Source organism: Thalia democratica, chromosome 6 (genome assembly GCF_965202585.1).
Source record: "Thalia democratica chromosome 6, ktThaDemo2.hap1.1, whole genome shotgun sequence".
Taxonomy (NCBI): domain Eukaryota; kingdom Metazoa; phylum Chordata; class Thaliacea; order Salpida; family Salpidae; genus Thalia; species Thalia democratica.
This window is the reverse complement of record NC_139170.1, coordinates 2,414,399-2,428,334: the sequence shown is the minus strand read 5'-3', so window position 1 is coordinate 2,428,334 and position 13,936 is coordinate 2,414,399. Positions and strand designations below refer to the sequence as shown.

Genomic DNA, 13,936 nt, shown 5'->3' with positions numbered 1-13,936 from the left:
TAGAATAATTTATATATAACTTTTATATTTGCGCTAACCAAAGTCGTCATAAATGTTCATGCTTTTAGTTATTATCAGTTAACAATAAATTAAATCCGATTAATAAAAAATTATCACAGATATCAGCGACAAAACCGCAAAATGTGTTTCCGTTAAAATAATCTGTATTTATATTCTCAACAAATTTTCAAGTACTTTAGCTGTTGAAGTATTATTTTTAATAAATTTTAGTTCGTTTCAATAAACTAAGTATTTTTTTAATTTGTTATGAGATAGTCCAAAAAACTCGTATCGTTGAAATTGTGTTAAAAAACATATTAAGTAACATTTATGTTTTAATAAAAATGTTAAATTAACCTCAAAAGTATGTCGAGCAGTTTGGTCAAAATAAAAAATTGAATATTGAAACATTTGTAATTTATAAACGGAATAAAAATCTTAAATTAAAATATTAGTTTTAACATTTATATTTATATATTATATATATAGTTTCAGTTTATGTTATAAAAATATTGAGCGGTTCACTAACAATATATTATTTTGAATATTCAAAGCAATTTATAAACGGAAGTCGTTAGATTATGATCACAGAAAAAAAGATTTTATCACCTCAGATGGGGATATCCTGCCTTGTGTAAGTAAATTACTTTCAAATGTTTTGTTTAAACAAATTACTTTCAAACGACTCGCTAATTGATCTTGATGCGTTTGAAGTATTATGAGAGATGAGGTATTTTGTTGAGGGGGTGGCAGAAAGTTTAAACTGTTTTGCTGATGACTCACATTTGTGTGGGAATTTTCCAAATTGAGTTGTGACGACTTGGTAATCGAGTTGAAATATTTCAGGAACAAATTAGGAGCATTTTAAAATTCCTTTCCCTAATGATGGCTGAACTTATTTTCCAACGTTTAAAACAGTAATAATACCACAAATAACAGTTTACATTTGCAGAAGGAATAGATTCTGTTTTAACATTTAGTTTTAACTTGTTAGCCTAACGAAATGAACTATTTTTAATTGTCATTCTTTCATTAAACTCTGTCTGAAATGGAATATAGTTTCAAAAACTGGGAAAACGAGTTCATAGATTGGCAGAATGCAAAAAAAACTTTTATAAAATAATTTGACATCCCTGCGATGACTTGTAGTTCGGGAAACTTTCGTGACTCAAACATTATTTCCCTTTCATCTTGCGTAAATTTCCCTACACTGCAACTTTTCCGATCAAAGTTTTCGCTTACTAAGTCGTTGTTCGTGCAATTCCGCCGTTTCAACGAAAACTCTTTGATGTTTTAATATTTTATTGTTTTTTTTAATACAATAAAATGACTTCTAAGTAATTACACGAATAAAAGTTACTTGCAAAATAAATGTACAGAAATAATAATAAACAGAGAAATAAAATGTTTACTTACAGTTAACTTAAAATTTTAGGTGATTCAAAGTATAATTGATTTGAATATTAATAAAAAAAAAAACTTGTATCCGCTTTTATTTAGCATTTAATTTTTGTGAGTCATTTTCAATTTTTGCATTTAATTTTTTTTTTGCATTTAAATTTTCATGAAAAATGAACTTGAAATTCAATGTGTTGAAACTTCCTATTCGAACTTGATTTGAAATTTTTAACTTTGAATTTCCTATTTTCCACCCAAAAACGTGACAGCAACAAATTAGTTGATTAAAAATAAAAATCACTTTTAGTATTTTAGTTTCATTATTATGAATGAACGTTCCAAAAAATTTAATTGTTAGACCGTTCTAATTTAAAATGAATTTCCATGAAAACTTAACATTTACATAATAAAAAGCAAAATTGTAAAATAATTAAATGTCTGGTTGGTATATATTTTAAACATAAAACTTACTTAAAAAATTAAGCTGTTTGTTGCTTTTACAAGCACATACAATTTTTAAGTTATTTAAAGCATATTTTAATATATGTTGAAACAGGTTGGTGACGTAATAGGAAATAGCTTGCCAACAATCGGACCTTACAACGAATTGAATAATAAAGAGCATGTAGTCGCTTATGTGGATAAAAACATGTGCATTAATTGTGGTTAGTTAATTTATTTTATTAGTAAAAATTAAATAATAAGGAGCATGTAGTCACTTATGTGGATAAAAATATGTGTATCAATTGTGATTAGTTTATTTATAACTATTCAAAATATAAATTTAAGTGTTAATAAAAGATCCTAAACAAGTTTACTAGGATAGCACCGTTAAGGCACAGAAACATGTCGGTTTAGTAAAAGAAGTACTGTATAATTTGTTTTTATTATTGGTTTGTTTATATTAATACAATAAAAGTTTAGTAATGTTTGTTAATTGGTGTGAGTTTATGAATTTAAAATAAATAAAAAACTCAACTGCTTTTGTTTTCCAATAATGATGTATAAAGTTATAAAATTAGCAACAAAAGTTAACTTATAGATATCAACTGTGGTCAGTATCTTTATGAATATAACAAAAAAACGAATTTAAAATGCTAAAATTTTATCATAAAAAGATGTAATTCTATAAAAGTAGCAACAAAAAAAATTCATTAAAATAAAAACATAAATTTTTAATTTAAATAATATCAATATATAATAAAATAAACAAATTGAGTAATGTGCATTAATAGTGGTGAGTTTTCTTTATGGTAATAAAGAAAAAAGATTTAGAAATTGTAACTATGTAAAAAAATAACAATAAAAAATGTTGAGAATAAAAAATAATAAAATAAACTTTTGTGTATCAACTGTGGTCAGTACCATTGTAAACATAACAAAAAAGCGGATTTAAAATGGTCAAATTTTCCCATAAAAAATCAAGTTCCGTAAAAAAAACAACAAAAAAGTTTTCGTAAATATGAAGTAATTTATAATAATTGGCCTCAGTGAACTGTTATCTTGTTTAAATTAAAAACCAAAAATTTTTGTGAAATTGCACGTGTGTCAATATAAAAAACAAATAACTTCATTTTATTGTTAAAAGTCTTTGTAAAATGGGAGAAAACTCAAAAGTTCCGTTGGGAAAGGTTGGAATTCCGATTGTGATGTCATAGGCGTTGATGTACGCAAATTTGAACTTGATTGTCTTCAAACCAAGCTTGTCTTATATTTACATAAGTGTAAAGAAATAATTGAATAAAGTCCAACAAATAAAAAATGAATTTCAACAAATAAAATAGAAATTTCAACAAAATAAAACAATTTACTATGTTTAGTGTGAATTGTGATTAGTGAAGCTGAATTCCTCTTTTGTTTAAGTTTCATCACAAACAAACTTTCTCCCTTTTTTATTTTTGACCGCTTGTCCAAACAACTTGTTGTTTTTCGACAAGTCGCCTCAAAAATCAGCGCTGAGACAACAAAACGTTGGAAATTAAAAAAAAACTTTTTTTCTGGAATTTTCCAACAGGAATTTCGCGGTCAAGATTTTTTTGTTATGACTTAATGAATTTTTTACGGAAAAATTTTGTTTTTCTGAAATTCCAAGAAGTCCATTCAACCTTAAAATCGGTTCGATTCTCCCAGATTAAATTAAAATATAGTTTTTGTAATTTTTTCATGGAAATGTTTATCTAATTTTACTCTATGTAATATCTTTTTTGTCTTGTGAATTATTCAAATACTTTTCAACGAATTTTTTTATTGAAAAATTTCTGCCAATTTCATTTGACTACTAAATAAATTCGATAAATTTTTTCATAACTTTTAAAAAATCCTTTATTTTAATGTTGTTTTTATTCATTCAAGTTGTACAAGTTATTCATTTAATGATTAAGTTTGATGAAAACAGTTTTTATTAAAAACTACAATTTAATTTAAATTACCAACACTGTATTTACTTCAGTAAAATGTTATATGTGAACTTTATGCATTATCTTGATAAAAATAATTTTAATAATAATTTGAATTAAAGTAGACATTTGCTTAACCTATAAATTTAAAGTAAAATTTTCAAATTATTTTTAATTTAAGTTTTTCACAGGAAAGTGCTACATGGCGTGCAACGACAGCGGTTACCAGGCAATCGAGTTCGACCCCAAGACCCATCTCCCCACCGTCAACGACTCATGCACCGGTTGCACCCTCTGCCTGTCCGTCTGCCCCATCGTCGAGTGCATCACCATGGTGACCAGGAAGATCCCATACGTGCCCAACAGGGGAGTCCCCAAGGAAATCGCAAACATCGCGTAAAAATATTGGTGGCGGTTAAAAAATTCAGCATAAAATAAAATTGATATGGGTGTTAAAAAATATTCTTTTGTGGTGATTCTTAAAAAAAATAAATAAATTTAGTGTGTTTTGGTGTTTTTTTCGGTGAGGGGAGTTTTTTTGGGGTGAATTTTTTTGTAAACTGTAAAAATTTTCAATGTTCAAATACGGCGCCGTACTTGGGTTTTAAAAACCTTTAATTTTTCGCAGTTTTTTATTATCTTCCAGCCGCCAGCTTTATACTGTAGTTTGTTTTATTAGTTTCTGTAGATCGCTTTTAATAAAAATATATAAAAAAATTGTTGTATTTGTGAAGTAAAAGTAAAGTCTCGTAAAATTTTCTGCATTTAAATTGAAAGCAATATTTTAATGTTGTAAAATTTCGAACGGTAGCTACATTAAACAACCACGAAATTACATTTTTCAAAATATAATAACAAAATTGTGAGAAAATAAAACTTGTTCCAATTGTAATCCGACAAATAGCAGCCCATTATGACACTTAAGTCATTTTTCAGAAGCCACTTATGATCCAACGTAATTTTAAGTTTTTCCAGGTGTTACTTTATGTAACTACCATGTCAATAAAACACTTAAGTTCCGAAAAATCACAACTTGAATTTTCAACTATTACAAGGTGTTTATTATAGGATATAAAATCAGTATGAATATAATACTAAGAATCAGCAGTATTTTAATGTATATTGATTAAATTTGCTATTTGTAATTGTTTAATGTATTTCATATTAGCACCACTACACTTGGTAAGTAACATAAAAAACAAACTTCATAAATTTTGATACTTCATTATTTTATGAGCGGCCACAATATCCTCTAAAAGAAAAAACTTTAAGGTCTTTGTTGAGCCAGTTAATATATTAAAAAGAAATTTGACAAAACTGAACTTAATAATGCTAAGAACGTTTTGAGAAAAATAATTTAATTTTGTAACTTTAACAATATGTTTATCTTTAACTAAGTTTTACAAAAGGTTACTTCAAAGTAAAGTTATTATATATTTATTTCGGTTACCAGTTCTTCTAAATATATTTATCAACTCAAAAAAGATACTAGAAATAGATACTACTTATGTTTTAATTGCAACTATATACTGTATTTCAACAATATTAACAGCAAAATATATAAAGTACTTATCTAAACCATATTGATGCACTAATTAATTATAACAACACTGTTCGTTTTAATTTCATAACTAATTTAATGTTTTCTGAGTTGTTTTAAGTATATGACTTTAAAAACAAACTAAGTTGTTTTAACGCTTAAAAGTACCATACTCAATAAAAAACAGTTTGGTAAATACTGCATATTATGCAATTTATACTTTTTCAACTGCAAACATAAATGAATAAAAAATATATATTTTATCTAAATTGCTTTGTTTTTTTTTTAATTAAAATGGTACACCGAAAAAAGTAATAATAAAAATAACTTGAACGAATAAGCGAAATAAATCTAACCCTGAAAACTAACAATGTTGTTGATCTAATATGTATTGCACACACTGCAATAATTATTATTCAATCTCTATATTATTTAAGAAGATATTATTTAGTCAAAGATGAATACTTTTTACAATAAAAATACTTAAAACTAAGTTATAATTACAAAGGATTTTTTTTTCGGAAAACAAACAGCTTTAAAACACATATGAGGATTTTTGCACAAAAAATCATTGATATGAAAACTTTAAACTAAATTATTTTATTTAAATCATAACACAACAGTATGAAGTTCATACTATGAACTCTAAAAGCTTTATTCAATACCGCTGTACAATAAGACTCTCAAAAATTGCAATGCCTATCATACAACCTTTAAATATAAAGTTTGTATACAAATTTCTTTACAAATAAGATTAAAAAAAAACTGTTACAACTATATTCCTGCTCTGATTAGTTTAGTTATAATGCACAAGTGCAGATTTCTTACAAAAAAGTTACAAATAAATGTTAATAGTTGAACAACAGTTATTTAAATTAGAATAGGCTTTTTAATATAATTATTTTGTAAGTATTTTAGAATTCTAAAATGCGTAACCAAACGAGTGCGTAGATTCGCGAGAGGTGACTGCATTGTCAAAATGAACATAAACATTTTTGCACAAGTCAAACTTTTAAAAACCATACTCTTTACTAAAATACTTTTTTAAATTGTCGGATTTAAACTCTCTACAAGGTTTTATCCTACACTATTGTGTAAAAACTTATTAAAATAAAGTTGTTATGACTGTTATTCAATCTTTATGAGTAAGTATTGTTTACGTGATTTTTACGAACAAAAGTTTCTAACTACATTAAACTTTCTTACTACATGAAACTCAATGCAAAGAAACTTTCTACAAGCTTTTATTCTACACCGCGTACCGATACGCACTGTTGACCACCATATTGCTTCTGTTCAAAGCGTCGCTGCATGACTGGTTGGTTACCAGGGTGATCCTACTAGTGGTGGCGCTCCGCCTGCACAGTGGGTTGCTCAGCGCCTGCTTCTCCATCAGGTCCCATTTCCTGTTCAGTGCCTGTCTCTTCTTGTTCTCCATCCACTTCTGACGTTTCACCTGGAAGTTTAAGGAAAATTAGATGGAAAAAGCGAAACATTTAGAAAGGAAAGTATTGCAATTATATGAAAAGTTTTAAATACTATTTTTCACTAATGCTAAATGAAAAATGTAACCATTATTTTGTAATGACATTTTGCAAAACACATGTTTGTTTTTTTCTAGAACTAAAGTGTGTTTTTAAATAATTAAAAAATTATCTAAAGAAAAGCTTGCTAATACTAATTTCTTCACTGATAAAACTGCACAAAAATTTTAAATAAACAAGTTTGTTTTGCTATATTGACTAAGCGAAATGCTGTTTATTGAAGAGCTTTATGATTTAATTGAAAATTATACTATATATATGTTATATATTGTATAACAACCTTGCCTACAAACTAAAACATCTGTTTATAGTTTGGTAGAACAATTACCAGATATTTAACAAGACAAATAGTTTTGGTCAACAGTTATTTATAAAAACATAACATGGAGAAATATAAAACTAAAAAGAAGAACAAACTAACTTTAATTTGAAAAGAAAATTTTAGTTTAATTAAAAAAACCTTGAGGACAATTTTTTCAAACTGTTCGTTTCCGGGTCTCATGAACTTCTGGAGGACCTCGTTGGCAAGAGCGGCTGTCATCTTGTTCCAGTGGAAGTTGGAGACGTGCAGCAATGCCGGGAGGACAATGGGGAAGATCTCTTCGTGGGAGGACTCCATCAGGGACACTATGTACTCGTTCTCCCAAAAATATAAAGCCCTCTCGCATACCTAGAAATAAATTAATTATAAACTTTGTTATACTATTTAACTATGTACTCGTTCTCCCAAAAATATAAGGCTCTCTCGCAAACCTAAATTTTTAATAAATTTAAATATGTCGTTTTTTTTTAAACTAGCTAACTTTTAATAATAAACTATGTAATCGTTTACCAAAAAATACAATGCTATCTTGCATACTTAAGTAAAATTAATGTATTATTGTTTATACTCTTTATTTTTCTAAAAAAAGTTTTTAATTGAGAAAAAGTAACTATGATTTGTTGATAAGTTGTTATATAAATGTGCAATACTAAAAAGCTATATCAGTACTTTGTGTGAAATGACTTAAGTTGCATGTAAAATTGTTGTAAACCAAAACTAATACCTTTATGTACCTTATTTTATAAACATTAATTACTTTTTTTTAGTGTTCTGATTGTTTTTCCTTTGCATTAATATTAAAAAACTACAATCAAGAAAAGTTTAAATCAATAAAAAAGTCAAAAATATAACATTTAAAAGTTGTAAAGTTTAAAAATACTTCTTAAAAAAATTTTACAAACTAAATTCGTTTACACTTTATTTATTTTTCAAATTCTTTTACAGATAAGTTTTGTAAAACTTTCAAACTGATGCTAATGCTGCGGTAAAGAAAAACTTTTCAGAGTCATTATTTAAGCAACACGTGTTTAGAAATAACATCAAAAAAAAAAAACTTAATTTTTAAATATTTATTTGTATTAAAAGTATAAAAAACATATTTCCGCTGTACAATCACTAACTAAGGAAAAGTTTTATTTAAATTATTAAGCTTTATACATATTTATTATATTCCACACAACCTGCTTTAAAGGTTATCGAGAGGTAAGTAGTTGATGAAAAAATTATAAATACTTTTCCATTTTTGTTTACATTAGCCCTTATACCAACATTTATAACTAAAAGTATTTAATGGATTTCAAAAGTTTTTTTATATCCATTAGATTTCAATACCTCACTATATACCATGGTCCGTGGTTCAATTGTTTGTGTTAATAGATTAGTATTTAGTGGTTTTTATATTAAAAGTTTTTTAAGATGAACATTTTTCTAAATGGTTGTTATCTTATTTTTTTTAGTTTTAATTTTCTCAACAAAAAACTTAATTCGAACAAATTCTAGGTTACTTGTCATTTTTACCATTATTATTTTGTCACAGATCTACAACTTGAAAATCGGCTTTGCGGTGAAACATTGTAATTGTTTTTCTTTAAAGTAATCATAACAACATATTAACATTTAAACTACCATATGGATAGATCGTGGGTCGGCAAGGTATGAGGAATTAGATTTACTGAAAAAAGTTCTCTGTGGGCAACATTGAAAGGAAAAAGTTTTCGCGAGCCACAGTATTTTTGAAAAACTTTACTTAAAAATAAAATAAAAACATAAAACGCAAAATAAATTAAACATAAAACAAGCGATACAATTAACTCACAATAAAATCAATATTTGTAGAATTGTAATTATAAAAAATGATATCTTCAGGAATATACATTTTTTGACTAAAAAATACGTTTCAGGCAAGAAATCTTTGTTTAGCGGACCATATTTGGTCCGCGGGCAGCAGTTTGCCGATCCCTGGTAAAAACTGTGCAAACTGTTTTTTTACAGAAGTATTGCTACAATCGTCAACACAAAATACTTAAAACGCAGAAAGTTTACTAGAGGTTGGCTAGTTTTAACATTCATGCCTTTTATCTTGACACAATTTTTTTAACAAATTAAAACATAAAGTATACGTCTGATCATAAGATAGCTACATTTAAATAAAACCAGTATTTTTAAAAACTTCAAGATACTTGATAATGGTTGCTTTTAATAGATCTTGCCAGCTGATGAAACATTATGTGCTGCAATTTTCCAAACTCTCTGGGCTGCATTACGTCAATAATTTCTTCCAGTTCACCCAGAAACAAACTTTCTTTGGTCATACATACCTAAATTTATACAATATATATATTTTTCATTTAAATATATTTATTCAATGTTTGATTTAATATTATCTCTGTATGTTTATTATTTTTGAAATCAAACGGAAAAACTTTAACAAATCAAGAAAAACTGACTCTCTGTTTCAATTTCTTTATTTAGGGTACGCTGATTATTGAAATAAGGAAAAAATATTTACACACAACAAACTTAAGCTGGCATAAAAAGTTGTAAAGTTGTAACTATTCTTTTAATCAAAAAAGTGTTTTCAACTTCATTTATCACTGGATATAAATTTTGTATCTAAAGACTAAAACAGTTTAAAAGTTTAATTTTTTATTAAGTAAGTTTAAGTTTTATTCATTTATTAAAGAATAAGAGTTTTATAGCAATAGCTAAATAAATCGCTTTTTTAATTTTTTAAAGCTCGATGCAAAAAGTTATAAGGTTAAATCTCTTAACAACTTCAAATCAAAACCTTCAACAAACATTTCAAACTGGTTGAACAATTATTTATATCATTTAAAAAAAATTGCTTAAACTTAAACACTTCAACAAAATTCAAACCTTGAGCCACAAAAAATTTAAATCTTTTTTTAAGTAAAACCATAAAATCTTTTGCAGATAGCTTAAGATATATGAAGAAGTTTTTTTTATCATTTTTCATTTTGTGCTTAATTTCTCCAACAAATGTTTCATTGTTTGAGAAAGTTCATACCTTGGGCCACAGTTTCATGAAGCCCCTGACGAAAAGTCCCATCAGTTCCTCGTCGTTCTCCACAAACTGGACCACGCAGTAGACCAGCTGAGCGTGGAACGTGTTCAGGGTCGAGCACATGTGAAGAGGAACCAGCACGTGTTGCAGGAACTGGATGTGCTCCTCCTTGTAGGGCCGGATGTACCCGTTTATTATGCTCCCCATCACTTCCAAGATCTCAGCCAGCCCCGGGACCTTTACGTTCTCGAAAGTGGCTTCCAACAGCTTGTTGGTGATTATCTTCCTGATGTGGGCTCGCATGCCCAAAAATTTCGCGTAGACCCTGTGGAGGCAGGTTTTGAGGTACTCCCGCTCGTTAGCGTCGTTTATGTTGAACATGTCCACCATCTTCTGCAGGAAAGAGTGCGTGAAGTACTTCTTGGCCTTGGTGGGCATGAACTCGCTGTTTCCGAGGAATTTCAGGAAGTAGGTGTAGACCAGGACCTTGTGGCTCCACGCCTTCGTCTCCTGTTCCTCTTCTACGTAGTCGAAGAACTGGATCTTGAACGGCATGTTGGCGTAGATGTTCACCGCGAACATCTGAGTGCTCAGCTCGTAGATCTGGTCGTTCAACAACCCCTTGGCGGTGTCCATGTACTCTATCAGCTCGTTCAGAGTCTTCCTCTTGGTCTGCTTCAGCTTGATCTCCGCTCCCGTCACCTTGAAGTTGCACAGGACGCAGCAGAACTTGAGCTTCTTGGCGAATATCTCGTTCCTCTGGATCGGCTTGGTCTTTCTGATCAGCGGCAAGGCCTCGATGGCGGTTATGAGCTCCTGGGCGTGTTTGTCAGACATTTTTATTTTGTTAACTTTTAATTGTTTATAATTAAATTGAGGTTCAATGTTTTGATGTCCATTTTATACCATTCTGCATTTTAGGTGTAAATTTTATTAAAAAAAAAAAATCATAACTTTTTGTACAAAATTTGTACGTCATAGGAATATTTTATGCTAAACCGTCCATTAAATTATAAAAATTTATTTCAAGCTTAGTTCTAGTTTAGCTTATTTGGCAACCTTTTATAAGTCAATTTTCCTACAAAACTTTCTCGGGGGCCGCACTGTTTAAAAAAATTCATCCGCGGGCCGCACTTTTTTTCATAATATTTGTAGTTTTTAACTTACAAACACTATTTTAAAGCACAAGTTTGAAAAAGTAATCAATAGTGCAGCACTAGTAATGAGTATTTATTAAATTAAGAGCCCAACTGAAAGCTTTTACTACAAAACTTTTCTTGTAACTGTATTAAAAAAAAAAACATTTTGAGCTAAAAAGCACCTCGCAGGCCGCAGATTTTGGCTTTGAAAGTCGCATTTGGCCATGGTTTGGCCATTTTGGCTATGGTTTTAATAAAACATAATTACAGCTTAAATCTTTTGAATCTTGTTACATATAAAATTGACTCACATCGTGCATTGTAAAGTCTTAAGGAGGGAAACGCAAGCAAGGTTAACTTGTTTTGAAATTTATGAAAATTTTTAATGTAAAGCATCTTTCAGTCAGAAGAACATACTTCTGAAGTTTGTTCAAAAAAAAAATTAACATCTCGTCCTTATTGTGTATTCAATTTTAAAGACTTTAACACTAATACTTTAACTTTCATGTTGAAGTTGATTATTTAGTTCTTTTGTTTCATTAAATCTTTAAAAATAACATTTATAACTTGATCATTTTATGTTTTGTGTAGTTTTTTAAAAAAAGTTGCTTAATATAGTTTTAGAAACTAAACTTGTGGTTTTCTTTAAACTATCACAAAATTAAAACAATTCATTTTCTAAACAATTTTGTTACTTCAAACGTCTCCAAGTTTGTTTTTAATAAAACAGAGTTTTCTTTTAGCTGATAATCTCAAACTTACAAAATTTCCAAACGTAAATTAAAACTATCTAGCTTTTACATTTCATAGATACGCTATTATTACTTTAATAAACAAAATAACTAACTACTTAGTTTATTTATCTTTACTTGTTTAAAGACTTAGTAAATAGTTTAAACATGCAAAGTTTTCAATTGCACCTTTATAGCTAAATACGTTTTTTTTAAATGTTTTGCATTTATTAATTGTTTGCTTATATTTTTGCAAGATTAAAGTATTTCCCTAAAAATTTTAAATTAAATTTCCTCATTTAAACTCATTTGAACTTTTGTTTGGTTCTTAGTTTCTTTTAAGTTAGTCATTTAGCAAAAAGTTTTTTTTTATTAGTTTTTTATGATAAAAAATACATTAGTTTTAATGCTCAAAAAAAAAAAAACTAACGCTAACAAATACCAACTTTGAGTTTAAAAGCTTTTTAACCTGATTTTTTATCCAAGCAAAAGCTACTAAAGAGTTACTGATAAGTCCACTGAACCAAAAAATCCAATACGATTTTCATATGTAACAATAATTTAAATTTAATTGTTGAAAATTTTATTGTATTCTGCTCATTTATTTTAAATTATGTAGTAATAGTAGTAAGCTACAACTGTTTGTAGGAATAGGACTAATTATTCTTTTTTAAACTAAAAACTAGCTACAAAAATTTTTAGAAAAGTATCTTATGCAGTTACCTAAACAAATAGTTCAGCACAAATGAAATACTAATTAGTTATTTTTAAAACTTAACTGTTTTGTAGATCACTGTATTTAAAAGTGTGTAAAAAATATTTGTATTGTTTTTTAGTTGCAATGATGATTAATAAACGTATACTTTCATGTATATAACCACAAAATTAATTATTTTCTAAAAATTTCTAACTAGAATTTACATTTTTATGTACAGTTAGGAAAAAAAGTAAAACTTTAAGTATAATTTGTCTTAATACCTTTTTACCAACATATGTTTTGCGCCTTTCAAATCAACACGAGTGGTTTAAAATTTGTTGATTAACCTATATTTGATTTTGTATAGTGATCCAAGTGGTGTACGACTCGATAAACGAACGGTTTTTTTTGATGTACCAGGTCCTAGGACCAAATATTTTGTGCGCTTTTTTTGTCGTTCAATAAACAATAACAATTTTATTTCAAAAACAGTTTTGTTCTAAACAATCTGTTTGATAGTTGGTAGGAATAATTTAAAACAAACAGAAAGCAATCCAACTACTTGAATTGATTATAATCTAACTGGACTTTTCATAGTTTAAAATGCTAGTTCTAGCAAACTATTTAAAATTTTTTAAATAAAGTCTATGTTAAAAATAAAACTTAAATAACATTATAATCTTAATATGATATTTGATAAATTAATATTTTTAAGCTTTTACTACTCGATCGCATAAATCTGTAATAACTTTTCTAATAAGAGTGTTATTTTAGTAGTACATTTATCTGTAATCTATAAATAACAAACAAATTGCCAAGCCGCTACTGAAAAGTCCAAGAAAAAGAGCATGGCAAAAGCAAAAGTCTGCAAAAGACAACTTCTTAGCGAAAAACAATGGAACTAGTCGTTGTAGAATGCAAAGTGCCAAGAAATATAACAAAGACGAACAGAAGCAGGAAACTTCTTCAAAACACAACTGAAATGTCTTTCATAGGAGGCAGGCAAACATAGTAAACAATCATTCGAAGAACGAATTAACTGGCGAGTAAGAACAAGCTTTTGGCTGTGAAGATAGATTTAACAATAGGATGATTGTGTGACTAAAATAAATTAGAAAAAAATAAATTTCGATCTTGGAATAGC

At 27.9% G+C, this 13,936-nt stretch overlaps 2 protein-coding genes across 2 annotated transcripts in view; one reads left to right on the top strand and one right to left on the bottom strand.

Moving 5' to 3' along the window:
• Window positions 1–4,196, top strand: part of LOC145838129 (dihydropyrimidine dehydrogenase [NADP(+)]-like) — a 37,210-nt gene extending 33,014 nt beyond the window's left edge. The window contains exons 22-23 of the mRNA XM_082945676.1: window positions 1,955–2,063; window positions 3,986–4,196. Of these exons, the coding sequence (XP_082801802.1) occupies window positions 1,955–2,063; window positions 3,986–4,194 (318 nt within the window). The 3' untranslated portion in view covers window positions 4,195–4,196. The remainder of the gene's footprint in view (window positions 1–1,954; window positions 2,064–3,985) is intronic.
• Window positions 4,197–6,583: 2,387 nt separating this feature from the next.
• Window positions 6,584–11,062, bottom strand: LOC145838069 (serine/threonine-protein phosphatase 2A 56 kDa regulatory subunit epsilon isoform-like). The gene is made up of 4 exons (XM_082945603.1): window positions 10,229–11,062; window positions 9,381–9,518; window positions 7,348–7,548; window positions 6,584–6,790 (listed from the first exon to the last, which is right to left on the bottom strand). The coding sequence occupies exons 1-4, from the start codon at window positions 11,060–11,062 to the stop codon at window positions 6,584–6,586; spliced, it is 1,380 nt and encodes a 459-aa protein (XP_082801729.1).
• Window positions 11,063–13,936: the final 2,874 nt, after the last annotated feature.

Coding starts and splice junctions, on each gene's coding strand:
- LOC145838069 (XM_082945603.1), bottom strand. CDS start 11,062: ATGTCTGACAAACACGCCCAGGAGCTCATAACCGCCATCGAGGCCTTG. Junction 9,519..10,228: donor TCATGAAACTGTGGCCCAAG/GTATGAACTTTC, acceptor GTATAAATTTAG/GTATGTATGACCAAAGAAAG. Junction 6,791..7,347: donor ACGAACAGTTTGAAAAAATT/GTCCTCAAGGTT, acceptor TTAAACTTCCAG/GTGAAACGTCAGAAGTGGAT.